We start from the raw sequence: 21,121 nt of genomic DNA, 5'->3' as shown, positions 1-21,121 counted from the left end.
CTCTAACCACTAGGCTACCCTGCAACAACAAAAATGACAAGCAATATATATCATGACAGGTCGACGAATAGAAGCCGAGTCTTTGAACGCTGCATCCTCAGAAGAGGAGCGGGTCAGTTCATGGTTTGAGCGGAGGGAGTGGTCAGAGGATGGTAGATGACGGTGATGGAATCTGCTGACAATCTTGTAGAGGTCAAGTCAGGGAAGCAGCCTGAGTCATGTAGCCCCTGGACTTCTCCTCTTCCACTCTGTGTATTACACATTTAGGTGATGCCTCAGGAGCTCTGCATATGAAATATCAATAACAGTCAACTCAGTATTATTAAAATAACATTATTTGGATTAAGAAATTAAAATATACATATTGTAAAACACCACTGCAATGTGCTCCTGAACTGGTGGTGGCGGTATAGCGGAGTTCACAGTAGAAGCTAATCCGGACCGGAAGTTAGACCGGAAGCAGAAAGAGGCTGATGTAGCTAGCCAGCAGTCTGGATTAGCTGTCCACGTAATTTTGTTGGAAATTCGTCAAATATCACAATGATACGGTTGAAAAATATGCTGTGACCTTGCCAAACTTTAACTGTAAACACGGAGCAGGCAATATTTGCAACTACTATTTTTATAGTTTTGTAATCGGGTTTAGCAAAGCAGTTAGCTAGCTTCCTGGCTGCCGTTAGCCTAGCTAGCTAACCTTTGTCAAATTGTAATGGCAAGTGCTACTAGTAGCGAGGCTATTTCATTCGCTAGCTAACGTGACCTCGTGGTGAACATTTCAGAGAAAGGACGTGGACGATTTCAGAAATTCATTTCCCGCTACAGCATTTAGCTAGCTGCTTCAACAATTCCAGAAGGATTCAAGATGGAGGAGGTGAGAACCAGGACTTTTGGTTGCTAGCAAACGAAACGTTCTCTAGCTAGCTAGTTGCGTCCCGTTTCTCCACCCTTTTCCCAAAGTGTGCGCTCCCAGATTTAAAACAAGTATCGGATTGGTGTTAGCACAATGGGTAGTGGCTGGATGGAGATAACTAGCGTTAGCTATCAGTAGCGGGGATTGATCTTGTGGAAACCAAGTACACGTCGGCAGAATAGTAGCTAGCTTTTTAACATTCTCCACTCTTCTCCCGACATATACTTGGTTTACACACGAACACGACCATTCCCCGCTGCGCTGAGCGATTAGTTATTTTTGAGGTCGGTTCGATTCAGAAAAATAAACTCTCTTCTGTTTCGATTATTGGGGTTGAATGCACAGGATACAACTATTAATAAAACTCCCATGATGGTAGTGATGACAGTTACTGCGTTTAACATATTAACCATTCATTTACTCTAAAATGTCAGTTGTGTGTGTCTTACATTTGTTTTATTTGATGACTTTCATGTCAAGTCATCTCAGAGCTGCTGCTTGACAATCACTATTTTGTAGTTCTTTAAAGTAAAGAAGGCATACTTTTATGACTGCTGATTGGGGAAATTGGGATACCTCGTCAGTTGTACATCTGAATACCTTAACTGAAATGTGTCTTCTACATTTAACCCAACCCTTCTGAACCAGAGAGGTGCGGAGGGCTGCCTTAATCAACATCCACCATGTCAGGGGCAGAACGACAGATTTTTTTTTTACCTTGTCAGGGATTCGATTCAGCAGCCTTTTTACTGGCCCAAAGCTCTAACCACTAGGCTACCTGCCTCTCCATGCAACTATCAATCACTTAGATCATGTATTTTCAGGTAGAGATACCTCTCAAATCATGCTGTAGCAGGCATAAAAGAAACACAGACCAGACAAATAGATGCACATTAGATTATGGTCATTGTAGTTAGTTTAGCGCATCAAACGTGGTAATTATGTGGAATATTAGCTTGTTTCAGAACTACAACTCCCTACTACATCTCACAGTTCAGGCTGGATCTGGTGTATCTCTAGAGAAACTGCAGTGTGCGCATTGAGCTCACAGAAAGAAATGAAACGTTGGTCAATTAGTTGTTTTAAAAAAATGAAGAATAGCATATATTTTGGTGAATTGCTCAGCACTAGTGGAATGCCGTGTTATTTCTGTTGGTTGGGTCTACAGATCCTTCCCAGACCTAGCTAGGTTACTCAACTCCATGGTGAAGGAAGTTTCTGAAGAACAGAGCAGAGACCCGGACGCTCCGGTGCCCTGAACCAGATCTAACCGGTCTCTGATTGGTTGGGAGAATAGAGATGTCTTATTAAGAACGCAGCGTTGTACCTCTCATTAAGGCGTTTCTGAGCGCACGGGCAGCGTCATTGAGGCCATCTCCATTTTGAAGTAGTCAATTTACTACGACAACAACCTGAAAGGGAGCATGCTGCCACCCGGAGGGTGTTATTTAAACAGTTATTAAGCCAAGGTTGGCCTGCAGTTATGGTATGTCTGTTCATGAGTATAATTCATTAGCAGGTCCCTCCTGCCTACCTGGATGGAATTATGTGATCCTTCTGCTCATGAGTATAATTCATTGGCAGGTCCCTCCTCCCTACCTGGATGGAATTATGTGATCCTTCTGCTCATGAGTATAATTCATTAGCAGGTCCCTCCTCCCTACCTGGATGGAATTATGTGATCCTTCTGCTCATGAGTATAATTCATTAGCAGGTCCCTCCTCCCTACCTGGATGGAATTATGTGATCCTTCTGCTCATGAGTATAATTCATTAGCAGGTCCCTCCTCCCTACCTGGATGGAATTATGTGATCCTTCTGCTCATGAGTATAATTCATTAGCAGGTCCCTCCTGCCTACCTGGATGGAATTATGTGATCCTTCTGCTCATGAGTATAATTCATTGGCAGGTCCCTCCTCCCTACCTGGATGGAATTATGTGATCCTTCTGCTCATGAGTATAATTCATTAGCAGGGACCCCCTCCATACCTGGATGGAATTATGTGATCCTTCTGCTCATGAGTATAATTCATTAGCAGGTCCCTCCTGCCTACCTGGATGGAATTATGTGATCCTTCTGCTCATGAGTATAATTCATTAGCAGGTCTCTCTGCCTACCTGGATAGAATTATGTGATCCTTCTGCTCATGAGTATAATTCATTAGCAGGTCCCTCCTCCCTACCTGGATGGAATTATGTGATCCTTCTGCTCATGAGTATAATTCATTAGCAGGTCCCTCCTGCCTACCTGGATGGAATTATGTGATCCTTCTGCTCATGAGTATAATTCATTAGCAGGTCCCTCTGCCTACCTGGATAGAATTATGTGATCCTTCTGCTCATGAGTATAATTCATTAGCAGGTCCCTCCTCCCTACCTGGATGGAATTATGTGATCCTTCTTTAAACCATAGGAAGTCCCACCCAGTTGACTACTTTAAAATGGTAAAATCAATCAAATGTATTTATAATGTCCCTTTTACATAAACCGATGATGTCACAAAGTGCTGTACAGAAACCCAGCCTAAAACCCCAAACAGCAAGCAATGCAGATGTAGAAGCACAGTGGCTAGGAAAAAAAACTCCCTAGAACAGCAGGAACCACGGAAGAAACGTGGAGAGGAGTCATCAGGCCAGGTAGTCCTGAGGCATGGTCCAAGGGCTCAGGTCCTCCGAGAGAAGAAATTGAGAGAGAATTAGAGGGAGCGTGCTTAAATTCACACAGGACACCGGATAAGACGGAGAAATACACCAGACTGACCCCAGCCCCCCCAGCACGTAGACTATTGCAGCATAAATACTGGAGGCTGAGACAGGAGGGGTCAGGAGACATTGTGGCCCCGTCCGACGATACCCCCGGCAGGGCCAACCAGGCAGGATATAACCCCACCCACTTTGCCAAAGCACAGCCCCCACACCACGAGAGGGATATCTTCAAACCACCAACTTACTACCCTGAGACAAGGCCGAGTATAGCCCACGAAGATCTCCCCCATGGGAAACAAACCCGAGGGGGGGGGCCAACCCGGACAGGAAGATCACGTCAGTGACTCAAGTGACGCACCCCCCCCTAGGGATGGCATGGAAGAGCGCCAGTGACTCAGCCCCCTTAATAGGGTTAGAGGCAGACAATCCCAGAGGAGAGAGGGGAACCGGCCAGGCAGTGACAGCAAGGGCGGTTCGTTGCTCCAGAGCCTTTCCGTTCACCTTCACACCCCTGAGCCAGACTACACTCAATCATATGACCCACTGAAGAGATGAGTCTTCAGTAAAGACTTAAAGGTCGAGACTGAGTCTGTGTCTCTCACATGGGTAGGTAGACCGTTCCATAAAAATGGAGCTCTATAGGAGAAAACCCTGCCTCCAGCTGTTCTAGGGACAATAAGAAATATAGGACTCGGGTATTTTTTGTATTCCAGCTAGTTTCTTATGACAAATGTTTTTTTGTTTTTAGGGGTGCGACTGTATCTAGGCTATTACGCAAGGTTACATTTAGTTCCTCAGTTGGCTAACTGATTTCTGTACTCTGACGTCTTTGGGTTGTCTGAGAATTTATAGCACAGCTTTTGATGTTCCTTGGTTGGGGTCTGAGCAGATTATTAGTATTATTATTGCAAACATAATAAAGTGGTGGTCCGATAGTCCAGGATTATGAGGAAAAACATTAAGATCCACAACATTTATTCCACGGGACAAAACAAGGTCCAGCGTATGACTGTGGCTGTGAGTGGGTCCGGAGACATGTTGGACAAAACCCACTGAGTCGATGATGGCTCCGAAAGCCTTTTGGAGTGGGTCTGTGTACTTTTCCATGTGAATGTTAAAGTCACCAGAAATTAGAATATTATCTGCCATGACTACAAGGTCCGATAGGAATTCAGGGAACTCAGTGAGGAACACTGTATATGGCCCAGGAGGTTTGTAAACAGTAGCTATAAAAAGTGAGAGGAGGCTGCATCAATGTCATGACTAGAAGCTCAAAAGATGAAAACGCAGTAGTTTTTTTTTTGTGTAAATTTGAAATTTGGTATCGTAAATGTTAGCAACACCTCCACCTTTGCAGGATGCAGGGGGATATGGTCACTAGTGTAACCAGGAGGAGAGGCCTCATTTAACACAGTAAATCCATCAGGCCTAAGCCATGTTTCATTCAGGCCAATCACATCAAGATTATTATCAGTGATTAGTTCATTGACTATAACTGCCTTGGAAGTGAGGGATCTAACATTAAGTAGCCCTATTTTGAGATGTGAGGTATCAGAATATCTTTCACTAATGACAGGAATGGAGGAGGTCTTTATTCCAGTGAGATTGCTAAAGAGAACACCGCCATGTTTAGTTTTGCCCAATCTAGATCGGGGCACAGACACGGTCTCAATGGGGATCTGACTACACTGACTAGTGGCAGACTCCATTAAGCTGGCAGTCTGGCTAACAGGGGCATTGTGCATTCGATCAGTTGACTTCACTCTGACTAATGTGTACTTCTCACCTGTGACGTCATGTGTCTCTCCGGTAGCCATGCATCATCTTTGCAAGAAATACCTTGCTCTTTCATTGTAAGCTATTTTACTGAATGTGGCTGCTAGACTTCTGTTGTCATCTGATATAAATGACGCTACTGTAATCACTGTACTGTAATCACTTTAATCACTGTACTTTAATCACTGTACTTTAATCACTTTAATCGCTGTACTGTAATCACTGTACTGTAATCACTGTACTTTAATCACTGTACTTTAATCACTGTTATCACTGTACTGTAATCACTGTACTTTAATCACTGTTATCACTGTACTGTAATCACTGTACTTTAATCACTGTTATCACTGTACTTTAATCACTTTAACACTGTACTTTAATCACTGTACTTTAATCACTTTAATCACTGTACTGTAATCACTGTACTGTAATCACTTTAATCACTTTAACACTGTACTTTAATCACTGTACTGTAATCACTGTACTTTAATCACTGTACTTTAATCACTGTACTTTAACACTACTTTAATCACTTTAATCACTGTACTTTAACACTGTACTTTAATCACTTTACTTTAAACACTTTAATCACTGTACTTTAATCACTTTACTTTAATCACTGTACTTTAATCACTTTAATCACTGTACTTTAATCACTGTTATCACTGTACTGTAATCACTGTACTGTAATCACTTTAATCACTTTAACACGGTACTGTAATCACTGTACTGTAATCACTGTACTTTAATCACTGTACTTTAATCACTTTAATCACTGTACTTTAACACTGTACTTTAATCACTTTACTTTAAACACTTTAATCACTGTACTTTAATCACTGTACTGTAATCACTGTACTTTAATCACTTTAATCACTGTACTTTAATCACTTTACTTTAATCGCTGTACTTTAATCACTTTACTTTAATCACTGTAATCACTGTACTTTAATCACTTTACTTTAATCACTGTACTGTAATCACTGTACTTTAATCACTGTACTTTAATCACTGTACTTTAATCACTGTAATCACTGTACTTTAATCACTGTACTTTAATCACTTTAATCACTGTACTTTAATCACTTTAATCACTGTACTGTAATCACTGTACTTTAATCACTTTACTTTAATCACTGTAATCGCTGTACTTTAATCACTGTAATCACTGTACTGTAATCACTGTACTGTAATCACTGTACTTTAATCACTGTAATCACTGTACTTTAATCACTGTACTTTAATCACTTTAATCACTATACTTTAATTACTTTAATCACTGTACTTTAATCACTTTAATCACTGTACTTTAATCACTGTACTTTAATCTCTGTATTTGCCCCTGATCACTCTATTGAAGCAAAACAACACTACTACCTTTCAATATAAAACACCGGTTAAAGGGTGGAGCCTATTGTTTTAGGTCTGTGTTTTTAAAGGGCAGTTTTCTGAAAGTTAATGCTAAACTCCCTGGCACGACACAGCTGATTCAAATGATCAATTCATCATTCCCCCCCCCCCCCCCAATCCATCCACGATGCGCGAGTGTCTACTGAATGAAACGCGTCATTAAGTGCCACGAGGAGGCTGCAGATCGGACAGAACAAAGCAGCGAGGATTGTTTTTAAGGCAGAGATTTGATTCTTCGGGTTGTCATTCATAATGCTCTCGGGTGGTCATCAATCAAGATAATTGAAAGAAGAGGGGGAAAAAAACAGCTTATTTTATTTCACAATGTTACACCATTTTAAAACTGCCGAACTTCATTCACAACAGTATTGAGTTGATAAGAGACAGACATTCAATCAATACCTGGAATCGATTGTCCACCATCTTATCCCGGCAGACAGACATTCAATCAATACCTGGAATCGATTGTCCACCATCTTATCCCGGCAGACAGACATTCAATCAATACCTGGAATCGATTGTCCTACATCTTATCTTATCCCGGCAGACAGACATTCAATCAATACCTGAAATCGATTGTCCTCAGTCTTATCTTATCCTGGCAGAAAGGAGTAATGGAGAAAGACAACATTTACATTCAGAAATTGAATAATTTATCTGAACAAACCAGAAGTTTTTAAATATATACATTCATACAATATTTTAGAACCACTTAAATATAAGATGTGAAGGTTGTGCAGGACTATTATAGATGAAGGAGCCTGTCTGTTCAGAGAGTATTTATCTGGTCAATATGAGAGTGTTATTTCTGCTGTTGGGACTCTGTTCTATATGTGGACATGGGATGGTTTTATACATTATATTGGAATGTTTAAGGACTCTTAGACGATTAGTCCAAATTAGGACTAAATGTAACGATGTAAACCACATGCCGTCTCAGTCACCACGATGTAAACCACATGCCGTCTCAGTCACCACGATGTAAACCACATGCCGTCTCAGTCACCACGATGTAAACCACATGCCGTCTCAGTCACCACGATGTAAACCTCATGGCCGTCTCAGTCACAACGATGTAAACCACATGCCGTCTCAGTCACAACGATGTAAACCACATGCCGTCTCAGTCACAACGATGTAAACCACATGCCGTCTCAGTCACCACGATGTAAACCATATGCCGTCTCAGTCACCACGATGTAAACCACATGCCGTCTCAGTCACCACGATGTAAACCACATGCCGTCTCAGTCACCACGATGTAAACCACGTGCCGTCTCAGTCACCTCGATGTAAACCACGTGCCGTCTCAGTCACCACGATGTAAACCACATGCCGTCTCAGTCACCACGATGTAAACCACCTGGCCGTCTCAGTCACCACGATGTAAACAACATGCCGTCTCAGTCACCACGATGTAAACCACATGCCGTCTCAGTCACCACGATGTAAACCACATGCTGTCTCAGTCACCACGATGTAAACCACATGCCGTCTCAGTCACCACGATGTAAACAACATGCCGTCTCAGTCACCACGATGTAAACCACATGCCGTCTCAGTCACCACGATGTAAACCACATGCCGTCTCAGTCACCACGATGTAAACCACATGCCGTCTCAGTCACCACGATGTAAACCACATGATGTCTCAGTCACCACGATGTAAACCACATGATGTCTCAGTCACCACGATGTAAACCGCGTGCCGTCTGTCACCACGATGTAAACCACATGCCGTGGCCGTCTCAGTCACCTCGATGTAAACCACGTGCCGTCTCAGTCACCACAATGTAAACCACATGCTGTCTCAGTCACCACGATGTAAACCACATGGCCGTCTCAGTCACCACGATGTAAACAACATGCCATCTCAGTCACCACGATGTAAACCATACGCCATGGCCGTCTCAGTCACCACGATGTAAACCATACGCCATGGCCGTCTCAGTCACCAGATCTCAACCCAATTGAACTATGGGAGATTCTGGAGCGGGGCCAGAGCCAGCATTTTCCACCACCATCAACAAAATAACAAATGATGTAATTTCTTGTGGAAGAAGGGTGTCGCATCCCTCCGATAGAGTTCCAGACACTTGTACCATCTATGTCAAAGCACATTGAAGCTGTTCTGATGGCTCATGGTGGCTCAGCACCCTATTAAAACACTTCATGTTGGTGTTTTCTCATATATACATTCTCTGTAGTCGCTGTATCTATATTAAGACACCTTTATTTTGGTGTTTCCTTTATTCTGGCAGTTATACTTTCGCCGTAGTAGCTGTATCTATATTAAGACACCTTTATATTGGTGTTTCCTTTATTCTGGCAGTTATACTTTCTCTATAGTAGCTGTATCTATATTAAGACACCTTTATATTGGTGTTTCCTTTATTCTGGCAGTTATACTTTCACCGTAGCAGCTTTGTCTATATTAAGACGTGCAACATGCACGCAGTTACAAGCCTGCTGGAGTTAGCGGCAGGCGGACGAGCAATATCCACCGTCGTAATACGGATGAAGCTGGCTCGCTTTGTAGCAGCCTGAGTAGATCTAGCTTTGTAGCAGCCTGAGTAGATCTAGCTTTGTAGCAGCCTGAGTAGATCTAGCTTTGTATCAGCCTGAGTAGATCTAGCTTTGTAGCAGCCTGAGTAGATCTAGCTTTGTAGCAGCCTGAGTAGATCTAGCTTTGTAGCAGCCTGAGTAGATCTAGCTTTGTAGCAGCCTGAGTAGATCTAGCTTTGTAGCAGCCTGAGTAGATCTAGCTTTGTAGCAGCCTGAGTAGATCTAGCTTTGTAGCAGCCTGAGTAGATCCTAGCTTTGTAGCAGCCTGAGTAGATCTAGCTTTGTAGCAGCCTGAGGAGATCTAGCTTTGTAGCAGCCTGAGTAGATCATAGCTTTGTAGCAGCCTGAGTAGATCTAGCTTTGTAGCAGCCTGAGTAGATCTAGCTTTGTAGCAGCCTGAGTAGACCTAGCTTTGTAGCAGCCTGAGTAGACCTAGCTTTGTAGCAGCCTGAGTAGACCTAGCTTTGTAGCAGCCTGAGTAGACCTAGCTTTGTAGCAGCCTGAGTAGACCTAGCTTTGTAGCAGCCTGAGTAGATCATAGCTTTGTAGCAGCCTGAGTAGATCTAGCTTTGTAGCAGCCTGAGTAGATCTAGCTTTGTAGCAGCCTGAGTAGATCTAGCTTTGTAGCAGCCTGAGTAGACCTAGCTTTGTAGCAGCCTGAGTAGACCTAGCTTTGTAGCAGCCTGAGTAGACCTAGCTTTGTAGCAGCCTGAGTAGACCTAGCTTTGTAGCAGCCTGAGTAGACCTAGCTTTGTAGCAGCCTGAGTAGACCTAGCTTTGTAGCAGCCTGAGTAGATCTAGCTTTGTAGCAGCCTGAGTAGACCTAGCTTTGCTTCGTAGTGTAACACTCTGGGAACTTCATCTTATGAGAGGAGTGTGCCGACATGGCAATGCTTTGGAGTCGTATCCGTAAATTGACAGTTGATAATCAGATGATACTCGTGATCGGGGGAAAAAAACGGAAGTATTTTAATATTGCTCAGTAGATGTTGGCAAAATCTCCCTGCACATTTATCGACCAAAAAAGTTGCAGATTAGGAGCAGCGTGCGGACTGGTGTGTGTCCTTAATAAGTTAGCATTAATAAGTTAGCTTAACAATTTTCCCTACCTTCGCTCTGCTTGTTAGATATTATGCACATTGATAGCGTCATAGCAAGTGTTCTTACCTATTGATTTATCATAGTAGCAGACTAACAGGAGGCAGCAGCAATCTGAATGACAAGACCCAAACATGTGGGGAAAAGACCAGGGGAAATTATGAATGAGAAATACAGCTTCGCTTTATCCAATCAGAGCCGCAGGACCAACAGCCAGCCCTTCTGTTCTCCCAGGTCTATTTCTTTATCCAATCAGAGCCGCTCTTCTGTTCTCCCAGGTCTATTTCTTTATCCAATCAGAGCCGCAGGACCAACAGCCCGCCCTTCTGTTCTCCCAGGTCTATTTCTTTATCCAATCATAGCCGCTCTTCTGTTCTCCCAGGTCTATTTATTTATCCAATCAGAACAGCAGGACCAACAGCCAGCCCTTCTGTTCTCCCAGGTCTATTTCTTTATCCAATCAGAGCCGCTCTTCTGTTCTCCCAGGTCTATTTCTTTATCCAATCAGAGCAGCAGGACCAACAGCCCGCCCTTCTGTTCTCCCAGGTCTATTTATTTATCCAATCAGAGCAGCAGGACCAACAGCCAGCCCTTCTGTTCTCCCAGGTCTATTTCTTTATCCAATCATAGCCGCTCTTCTGTTCTCCCAGGTCTATTTCTTTATCCAATCAGAGCAGCAGGACCAACAGCCCCGCCCTTCTGTTCTCCCAGGTCTATTTCTTTATCCAATCAGAGCAGCAGGACCAACAGCCCGCCCTTCTGTTCTCCCAGGTCTATTTATTTATCCAATCAGAGCAGCAGGACCAACAGCCAGCCCTTCTGTTCTCCCAGGTCTATTTCTTTATCCAATCAGAACAGCAGGACCAACAGCCCGCCCTTCTGTTCTCCCAGGTCTATTTCTTTATCCAATCAGAGCAGCAGGACCAACAGCCCGCCCTTCTGTTCTCCCAGGTCTATATCTTTATCCAATCAGAGCAGGAGGACCAACAGCCCACCCTTCTGTTCTCCCAGGTCTATTTCTATGGGCACAAGCACTGTTCATGACACAAACTGTTTTTCGCAGGTTTAAAACTTATTCCCTGCAATTCTACACATTTTGTCATGGGCTGCAGAGAAAATGTAGCAATTTTTGAAGCACGTTTTCTTGCAATTCTACACATTTTGCCAATGTATAATGTTTATTGATGTGATATCTGAGTGACTCAAACATTAAACAAATCTATGTGCTAAAAAAAGAATAAGCTAAAAAAAACATTAGTTGATCTGGATTAGTTGATCTGGATTAGTTGATCTGGATTAGTTGATCTGGATTAGTTGATCTGGACATTTCAGACCAGTTATAAATATCTCTCTTAAGATCTGCAATGACTAAAATGACAACAGGAACTAATGAATAAAAAAATTAAATTAAAATATATATATATACTTTAATTTAACCTTTTATTTAACCAGGCAAGTCAGTTAAAGAACAAATTCTTATTTACAATGACGGCCTAGAAACTGATGAACTACCCAATTTCTACATTTCACCTTGTGCGTTTTTACTATTACAACTTAAATAAATCAACTGTTTCAGAACCACTGATTTAGACCCCGTAGTATTCCATTTTTTTTTAAAATAAGCCATAGGAAGTTAGTTGCAATTTCAGTTTAATCCACCAGAAAAGACAGAAGAAACAAACAACAAATATTATGGTTCAACTGAAATATACTAATTCATTAAATAAAATAGATTTAAAAAAAAAAAGTATAATCTTTGTAAATGATATACATGGGACTGGTGGAGTTATATCACATGCAGTTAGAGATGAAATGTTATGCAAATGTCATATCGCGGTTATCAGGATTGTCAGTTATCAGTGCTGTCAGTATTATCAGGGTTGTCAGTATTATCAGGGTTGTCAGTATTATCAGGATTGTCAGTATTATCAGGGTTGTCAGTATTATCAGGGTTGTCAGTATTATCAGTGCTGTCAGGGTTGTCAGTTTTATCAGGGTTGTCAGTATTATCAGGGTTGTCAGGATTGTCAGTATTATCAGGGTTGTCAGTATTATCAGTGCTGTCAGGGTTGTCAGTTTTATCAGGGTTGTCAGTATTATCAGGGTTGTCAGTATTATCAGTATTATCAGGGTTGTCAGTATTATCAGGGTTGTCAGTATTATCAGTATTATCAGGGTTGTCAGGGTTGTCAGTATTATCAGTATTATCAGGGTTGTCAGTATTATCAGTATTATCAGGGTTGTCAGTATTATCAGTGTTGTCACGGCTGTCAGTATTATCAGTATTATCAGGGTTGTCAGTATTATCAGTATTATCAGGGTTGTCAGTATTATCAGTATTATCAGGGTTGTCAGTATTATCAGGGTTGTCAGTATTATCAGGGTTGTCAGTATTATCAGGGTTGTCAGTATTATCAGGGTTGTCAGTATTATCAGGGTTGTCAGGGTTGTCAGTTTTATCAGGGTTGTCAGTATTATCAGGGTTGTCAGTATTATCAGGGTTGTCAGTATTATCAGTATTATCAGGGTTGTCAGTATTATCAGTATTATCAGGGTTGTCAGTATTATCAGGGTTGTCACGGCTGTCAGTATTATCAGTGTTGTCACGGCTGTCAGTATTATCAGTGTTGTCACGGCTGTCAGTATTATCAGTGTTGTCACGGCTGTCAGTATTATCAGTATCAGTAAATCATTTCACAGGTTTTATACTGAAAACCAACAAACAACATATACAATTATCAGCACTATGCTCTCTGTCTGTGTACAATATCATCAACATTAAAGATGGCACCATGTGGCCATGAAAAGTTAGTTTCCCTCTTGCAGGTTTAAATGAACACAACCATTGGTTAAAGAAAATTGTGGAAAATGAAGTGTACCAGTTAAACCTCTCTAGGGGGTGTGGGATGCTCCCGTCCCACCTGGCCAACATTCAGTGTACCAGTTAAACCTCTCTAGGGGGTGTGGGACGCTCCCGTCCCACCTGGCCAACATTCAGTATACCAGTTAAACCTCTCTAGGGGGTGTGGGACGCTCCCGTCCCACCTGGCCAACATTCAGTGTACCAGTTAAACCTCTCTGGGGGTGTGGGACGCTACCGTCCCACCTGGCCAACATTCAGTATACCAGTTAAACCTCTCTAGGGGGTGTGGGACGCTCCCGTCCCACCTGGCCAACATTCAGTGTACCAGTTAAACCTCTCTAGGGGGTGTGGGACGCTCCCGTCCCACCTGGCCAACATTCAGTATACCAGTTAAACCTCTCTAGGGGGTGTGGGACGCTCCCGTCCCACCTGGCCAACATTCAGTGTACCAGTTAAACCTCTCTAGGGGGAGTGGGACGCTACCGTCCCACCTGGCCAACATTCAGTGTACCAGTTAAACCTCTCTAGGGGGTGTGGGACGCTACCGTCCCACCTGGCCAACATTCAGTGTACCAGTTAAACCTCTCTAGGGGGAGTGGGACGCTACCCTCCCACCTGGCCAACATTCAGTATACCAGTTAAACCTCTCTAGGGGGAGTGGGACGCTACCCTCCCACCTGGCCAACATTCAGTATACCAGTTAAACCTCTCTAGGGGGTGTGGGACGCTACCGTCCCACCTGGCCAACATTCAGTATACCAGTTAAACCTCTCTAGGGGGTGTGGGACGCTTCCGTCCCACCTGGCCAACATTCAGTGTACCAGTTAAACCTCTCTAGGGGGTGTGGGACGCTACCGTCCCACCTGGCCAACATTCAGTGTACCAGTTAAACCTCTCTAGGGGGTGTGGGACGCTCCCGTCCCACCTGGCCAACATTCAGTATACCAGTTAAACCTCTCTAGGGGGTGTGGGACGCTCCCGTCCCACCTGACCAACATTCAGTGTACCAGTTAAACCTCTCTAGGGGGTGTGGGACGCTCCCGTCCCACCTGGCCAACATTCAGTATACCAGTTAAACCTCTCTAGGGGGTGTGGGACGCTACCGTCCCACCTGGCCAACATTCAGTGTACCAGTTAAACCTCTCTAGGGGGTGTGGGACGCTACCGTCCCACCTGGCCAACATTCAGTGTACCAGTTAAACCTCTCTAGGGGGTGTGGGATGCTCCCGTCCCACCTGGCCAACATTCAGTGTACCAGTTAAACCTCTCTAGGGGTGTGGGACGCTCCCGTCCCACCTGGCCAACATTCAGTATACCAGTTAAACCTCTCTAGGGGGTGTGGGACGCTCCCGTCCCACCTGGCCAACATTCAGTATACCAGTTAAACCTCTCTAGGGGGTGTGGGACGCTCCCGTCCCACCTGGCCAACATTCAGTATACCAGTTAAACCTCTCTAGGGGGTGTGGGACGCTCCCGTCCCACCTGGCCAACATTCAGTATACCAGTTAAACCTCTCTAGGGGGTGTGGGACGCTCCCGTCCCACCTGGCCAACATTCAGTATACCAGTTAAACCTCTCTAGGGGGTGTGGGACGCTCCCGTCCCACCTGGCCAACATTCAGTATACCAGTTAAACCTCTCTAGGGGGTGTGGGACGCTCCCGTCCCACCTGGCCAACATTCAGACAGACAAAATGAGAAGAAAAAATCCAGAAAATCACATTGTAGTATTTTTTATGAATTTATTAGCAAATTATGATGGAAAATAAGTATTTGGTCACCTACAAACAATAGAATAATTACCTACAATGAGCAAAATCTAAATAGCTTGAAGATAATATGTTTTCCGATGAGTTGTAGACCTATGTAGCCTAGACTGAGTCTGATACTGCTGTCATCTCCGTTTTCATCAGAAGTTTCTATTTATTCTTCACTTGTTGTTTATAATAGGTGCGAAGACAATGACAACTTTGTAGGTCTTTTTTTGACGTGAACGTTCTGAAGTTTCCGGCTGTCACAGAGACAGATAAACATCTTGATTCTATATTTAGCAGAGATCTTCTATGTACAGTATATCACAAAGAAGTGAGTACACTATTCTGCCCTTGAGTTGCGTTCCCATGCAAAACTAGACAGATAGCTAACAACTAAGTCTTCAATAAAACTCCCAAGGCGTGACTTTTCTTGAATGAATATATTGAAAACTTTTTTTATTTTATTTTTATTTGACCTTTTATTTAACTAGGCAAGTCAGTTAAGAACACATTCTTATTTTCAATGACGGCCTAGGAACAGTGGGTTAACTGCCTGTTCAGGGGCAGAACGACAGCTAGGGGGTTTGAACTCGCAACCTTCCGGTTACTAGTCCAACGCTCTAACCACTAGGCTACCCTGCCGCCCCGTTTATGTTAGCTATCTGTCTAGTTTTGCATGGGAACGCAACTCAAGGGCAGAATAGTGAAAAAACAAATATGTTTCCAAGGCTGAAGCGTGACAAGAAATAACTGCACCGTAGCGTTGTTTGTAGCTGCTTCTATGAGTGCAGAACAAATTCTCTACTTCCTGTTTGCGTACAGTCTTTCTAAGTACCAGAAAAATCCACTAGGGGGCAAATAACACCATTGAACACAATGAAAATCCAATTGAACCACTGTAATAAAATAATCTGTTACCTTCTAACAGGATGGCAGCACATACACCCCTCACATTTTTGTAAATATTTGAGTGTATCTTTTCATGTGACAACACTGAAGAAATGACACTTTGCTACAATGTCAAGTGGTGAGTGTACAGCTTGTATAACAGTGTAAATTTGCTGTCCCCTCAAAATAACTCAACACACAGCCATTAATGTCTAACCCGCTGGCAACTTTGGACATTTTCACTGTGGGGTGTACTCACTTTTGTGGTATACTGTATGTGTATATATATATATATATATATAGTGATGTTGTTTTTTTTAACTGACAAGTGGCACTGACTGTTTGTTTTACTATACAGTGTGTTGCGATTCTTGATTTTTTTTAAAAAAGCGCTTTAAATACAATTTGATTTGATTATGTATTCTAGGACTTTGGTGGGCCGTCCCCGTCCTGCTCAACTGAACCCCAACCAACGCTGTCACTAGGTCCTGACAGTAACCACGGTGACCGGGACTACACACCACAGGGGCAGGAGATTGGTTACCCTGGAGGCCTTGACAGCTTCAGTGAAATACCTAGATTTAACATCGTAGTCAAAGAGGAGGAGGAAGATTTAGAGGAGTGGAGTTTTAATTATACAGGTAAGTAGCCGACTGAATGTTAACTAGAAATAAAATGGTTCTCTCAAGAGGACAGTTCAATTTGATGAGTCTTTAAAGATGGAATCCTCAATAGGGGAAACAGAGCCACTGTTTGCCCCATTAGGGGAAACAGAGCCACTCTTTGCCCCATTAGGGGAAACAGAGACACTCTTTACCCCATTAGGGGAAACAGAGACACTCTTTACCCCATTAGGGGAAACAGAGACACTCTTTGCCCCATTAGGGGAAACAGAGACACTCTTTGCCCCGTTAGGGGAAACAGAGACACTCTTTGCCCCGTTAGGGGAAACAGAGACACTCTTTGCCCCGTTAGGGGAAACAGAGACACTCTTTGCCCCGTTAGGGGAAACAGAGACACTCTTTGCCCCGTTAGGGGAAACAGAGACACTCTTTGCCCCATTAGGGGAAACAGAGACACTCTTTGCCCCATTAGGGGAAACAGAGACACTCTTTGCCCCATTAGGGGAAACAGAGACACTCTTTGCCCCATTAGGGGAAACAGAGACACTCTTTGCCCCAGACAGACTCTTTGTTATGTTTTATGTTTTGTAGATGAAACAGATGTGAGCAATGTGGTATTTTTTGTTGTTGCAGTATCTGCTGTTCTGTCACCCATGCAATGTCTGAGGGGGAAAATAACAGTGTTGGCTGTAATGATGTCTGTCTGAGGGGGAAAGAACAGTGTTGGCTGTAATGATGTCTGAGGAGGGAAATAACAGTGTTGGCTGTAATGATGTCTGAGGAGGAAAATAACAGTGTTGTCTGTAATGATGTCTGAGGGGGAAAATAACAGTGTTGGTTGTAATGATGTCTGTCTGAGGGGGGAAAGACCAGTGTTGGCTGTAATGATGTCTGAGGGGGAAAATAACAGTGTTGGTTGTAATGATGTCTAAGGAGGGAAAGAACAGTGTTGGCTGTAATGATGTCTGAGGAGGAAAATAACAGTGTTGGTTGTAATGATGTCTGAGGGGGAAAATAACAGTGTTGGTTGTAATGATGTCTAAGGAGGGAAAGAACAGTGTTGGCTGTAATGATGTCTGAGGGGGAAAATAACAGTGTTGGCTGTAATGATGTCTGAGGGGGGAAAGAACAGTGTTGGCTGTAATGATGTCTGAGGGGGAAAAGAACAGTGTTGGTTGTAATGATGTCTGTCTGGGGGGGGGGGAATAACTGTTGGCTGTAATGATGTCTGAGGAGGAAAATAAGTGTTGGCTGTAATGATGTCTGAGGGGGGAAAGAACAGTGTTGGTTGTAATGATGTCTGAGGGGGGAAAGAACAGTGTTGGATGTAATGATGTCTGAGGGGGGAAAGAACAGTGTTGGCTGTAATGATGTCTGAGGAGGAAAATAACAGTGTTGGCTGTAATGATGTCTGAGGGGGGAAAGAACAGTGTTGGCTGTAATGATGTCTTGAAGGGGGAAAGAACAGTGTTGGCTGTAATGATGTCTGAGGGGGGAAAGAACAGTGTTGGTTGTAATGATGTCTGTCTGGGGGGGGAATAACAGTGTTGGCTGTAATGATGTCTGAGGAGGAAAATAAGTGTTGGTTGTAATGATGTCTGAGGGGGGAAAGAACAGTGTTGGTTGTAATGATGTCTGAGGTGGGAAAGAACAGTGTTGGTTGTAATGATGTCTGTCTGAGGGGGGAAAGAACAGTGTTTGCTGTAATGATGTCTTGAGGAGGAAAATAACAGTGTTGGCTGTAATGATGTCTGAGGACAGTGATGGTTGTAATGATGTCTGTCTGAGGGGGGAAAGAACAGTGTTGGCTGTAATGATGTCTGAGGGGGGAAAGAACAGTGTTGGCTGTAATGATGTCTGAGGGGGGAAAGAACAGTGTTGGCTGTAATGATGTCTGAGGAGGGAAAGAACAGTGTTGGCTGTAATGATGTCTGAGGAGGGAAAGAACAGTGTTGGCTGTAATGATGTCTGAGGAGGGAAAGAACAGTGTTGGCTGTAATGATGTCTGAGGAGGGAAAGAACAGTGTTGGCTGTAATGATGTCTGAGGAGGGAAAGAACAGTGTTGGCTGTAATGATGTCTGAGGAGGGAAAGAACAGTGTTGGCTGTAATGATGTCTGAGGGGGGAAAGAACAGTGTTGGCTGTAATGATGTCTGAGGAGGGAAAGAACAGTGTTGGCTGTAATGATGTCTAAGGAGGGAAAGAACAGTGTTGGCTGTAATGATGTCTGAGGGAAAGAACAGTGTTGGCTGTAATGATGTCTGAGGAGGGAAAGAACAGTGTTGGCTGTAATGATGTCTGAGGAGGGAAAGAACAGTGTTGGCTGTAATGATGTCTGAGGGGGGAAAGAACAGTGTTGGCTGTAATGATGTCTGAGGGGGGAAAGAACAGTGTTGGCTGTAATGATGTCTGAGGGGGGAAAGAACAGTGTTGGCTGTAACGATGTCTGAGGAGGGAAAGAACAGTGTTGGCTGTAATGATGTCTGAGGAGGGAAAGAACAGTGTTGGCTGTAATGATGTCTGAGGAGGGAAAGAACAGTGTTGGCTGTAATGATGTCTGAGGGGGAAAAGAACAGTGTTGGCTGTAATGATGTCTGTCTGAGGGGGGAAAGAACAGTGTTGGCTGTAATGATGTCTGATATAAATAAATAAATGTTTGCCTATTTTAAATGGTTTTGATGGTTATTTATTGTCTTGAGACAGAAGACAGATTTATTGTTATTTTATTTCCGTCACAGCCCCTACCCACAGCCCCTTAACCACAGCCCCTTACCCACAGCCCCTACCCACAGTCCCTTACCCACAGCCCCTTACCCACAGCCCCTACCCACAGCCCCTTACCCACAGCCCCTTACCCATAGCCCCTTACCCACAGCCCCTTACCCACAGCCCCTTACCCACAGCCCCTTACCCACAGTCCCCTTACCCACAGCCCCTTACCCACAGCTCCCCTACCCACAGCCCCTACCCACAGCTCCCCTACCCACAGCTCCTACCCACAGTCCTCTACCCACAGCCCCTACCCACAGTCCTCTACCCACAGTCCTCTACCCACAGTCCCTACCCACAGTCCTCTACCCACAGTCCTCTACCCACAGCCCCTACCCACAGTCCTCTACCCACAGCCCCTACCCACAGTCCTCTACCCACAGTCCTCTACCCACAGTCCTCTACCCACAGTCCCCTACCCACAGTCCTCTACCCACAGCCCCTACCCACAGTCTCTATCCACAGACCCCTACCCACAGCCCCAGCCCTACCCACAGCCCCTACCCACAGCCCCCTACCCACAGCCCCCTACCCACAGCCCCCTACCCACAGCCCCTTACCCACAGCCCCTTACCCACAGCCCCTTACCCACAGTCTCCTACCCACAGCCCCTTACCCACAGTCCCCTACCCACAGCCCCTTACCCACAGTCCCCTACCCACAGCCCCTTACCCACAATATCCTACCCACAGTCCCCTACCCACAGCCCCTTACCCACAGTCCCCTACCCACAGCCCCTTACCCACAGTCCCCTTACCCACAGTCCCTTACCCACAGCCCCTTACCCACAGCCCCTTACCCACAGTCCCCTACCCACAGCCCCTTACCCACAGTCCCCTACCCACAGCCCCTTACCCACAAACCCTACCCACAGCCCCTTACCCACAGTCCCTACCCACAGCCCCTTACCCACAGTCACCTACCCACAGCCCCTTACCCACAGTCACCTACCCACAGCCCCTTACCCACAGTCCCCTTACCCACAGTCCCTTACCCACAGTCCCTTACCCACAGTCCCTTACCCACAGCCCCCTACCCACAGCCCCTTACCCACAGCCCCTACCCACAGCCCCCTACCCACAGCCCCTTACCCACAGCCCCTTACCCACAGTCTCCTACCCACAGCCCCCTACCCACAGTCCTCTACCCACAGCCCCTACCCACAGTCTCTATCCACAGTCACCTACCCACAGCCCCCCTACCCACAGCCCCTTACCCACAGTCCCCTACCCACAGCCCTTACCCACAGTCCCCTACCCACAGCCCCTACCCACAGTCCTCTACCCACAGCCCCTACCCACAGTCTCTATCCACAGTCCCCTACCCACAGCCCCCTACCCACAGCCCCCTACCCACAGCCCCCTACCCACAGCCCCCTACCCACAGCCCCCTACCCACAGCCCCTTACCCACAGCCCCTTACCCACATTCCCCTACCCACAGCCCCTTACCCACAGTCCCCTACCCACAGCCCCTTACCCACAGTCTCCTACCCACAGCCCCTTACCCACAATACCCTACCCACAGCCCCTTACCCACAGTCCCCTACCCACAGCCCCTTACCCACAGTCCCCTACCCACAGCCCCTTACCCACAGTCCCTACCCACAGCCCCTTACCCACAGTCCCCTACCCACAGCCCCTTACCCACAGTCCCCTTACCCACAGTCCCTTACCCACAGCCCCTTACCCACAGCCCCCTACCCACAGCCCCTTACCCACAGTCCCCTACCCACAGCCCCTTACCCACAGTCCCCTACCCAC

General features: G+C 45.0%; 1 protein-coding gene across 2 annotated transcripts in view; it reads left to right on the top strand.

The window, feature by feature from the left end:
- Positions 1–434: 434 nt before the first annotated feature.
- The window catches only part of LOC109880400 (zinc finger protein 850), a 33,472-nt gene continuing 12,785 nt past the window's right edge, over positions 435–21,121 (top strand). For both annotated transcript variants that reach the window (XM_020472605.2, XM_020472608.2), the window contains exons 1-2: positions 435–871; positions 16,395–16,608. In XM_020472605.2, coding sequence (XP_020328194.2) covers positions 863–871; positions 16,395–16,608 — 223 coding nt within the window. In that variant the 5' untranslated portion in view covers positions 435–862. The remainder of the gene's footprint in view (positions 872–16,394; positions 16,609–21,121) is intronic.

Source organism: Oncorhynchus kisutch, unplaced genomic scaffold (assembly GCF_002021735.2).
Source record: "Oncorhynchus kisutch isolate 150728-3 unplaced genomic scaffold, Okis_V2 Okis06b-Okis10b_hom, whole genome shotgun sequence".
NCBI classification, from domain to species: domain Eukaryota; kingdom Metazoa; phylum Chordata; class Actinopteri; order Salmoniformes; family Salmonidae; genus Oncorhynchus; species Oncorhynchus kisutch.
The sequence above is the reverse complement of the archived record's forward strand: the minus strand, read 5'-3'. Positions and strand labels throughout refer to the sequence as shown.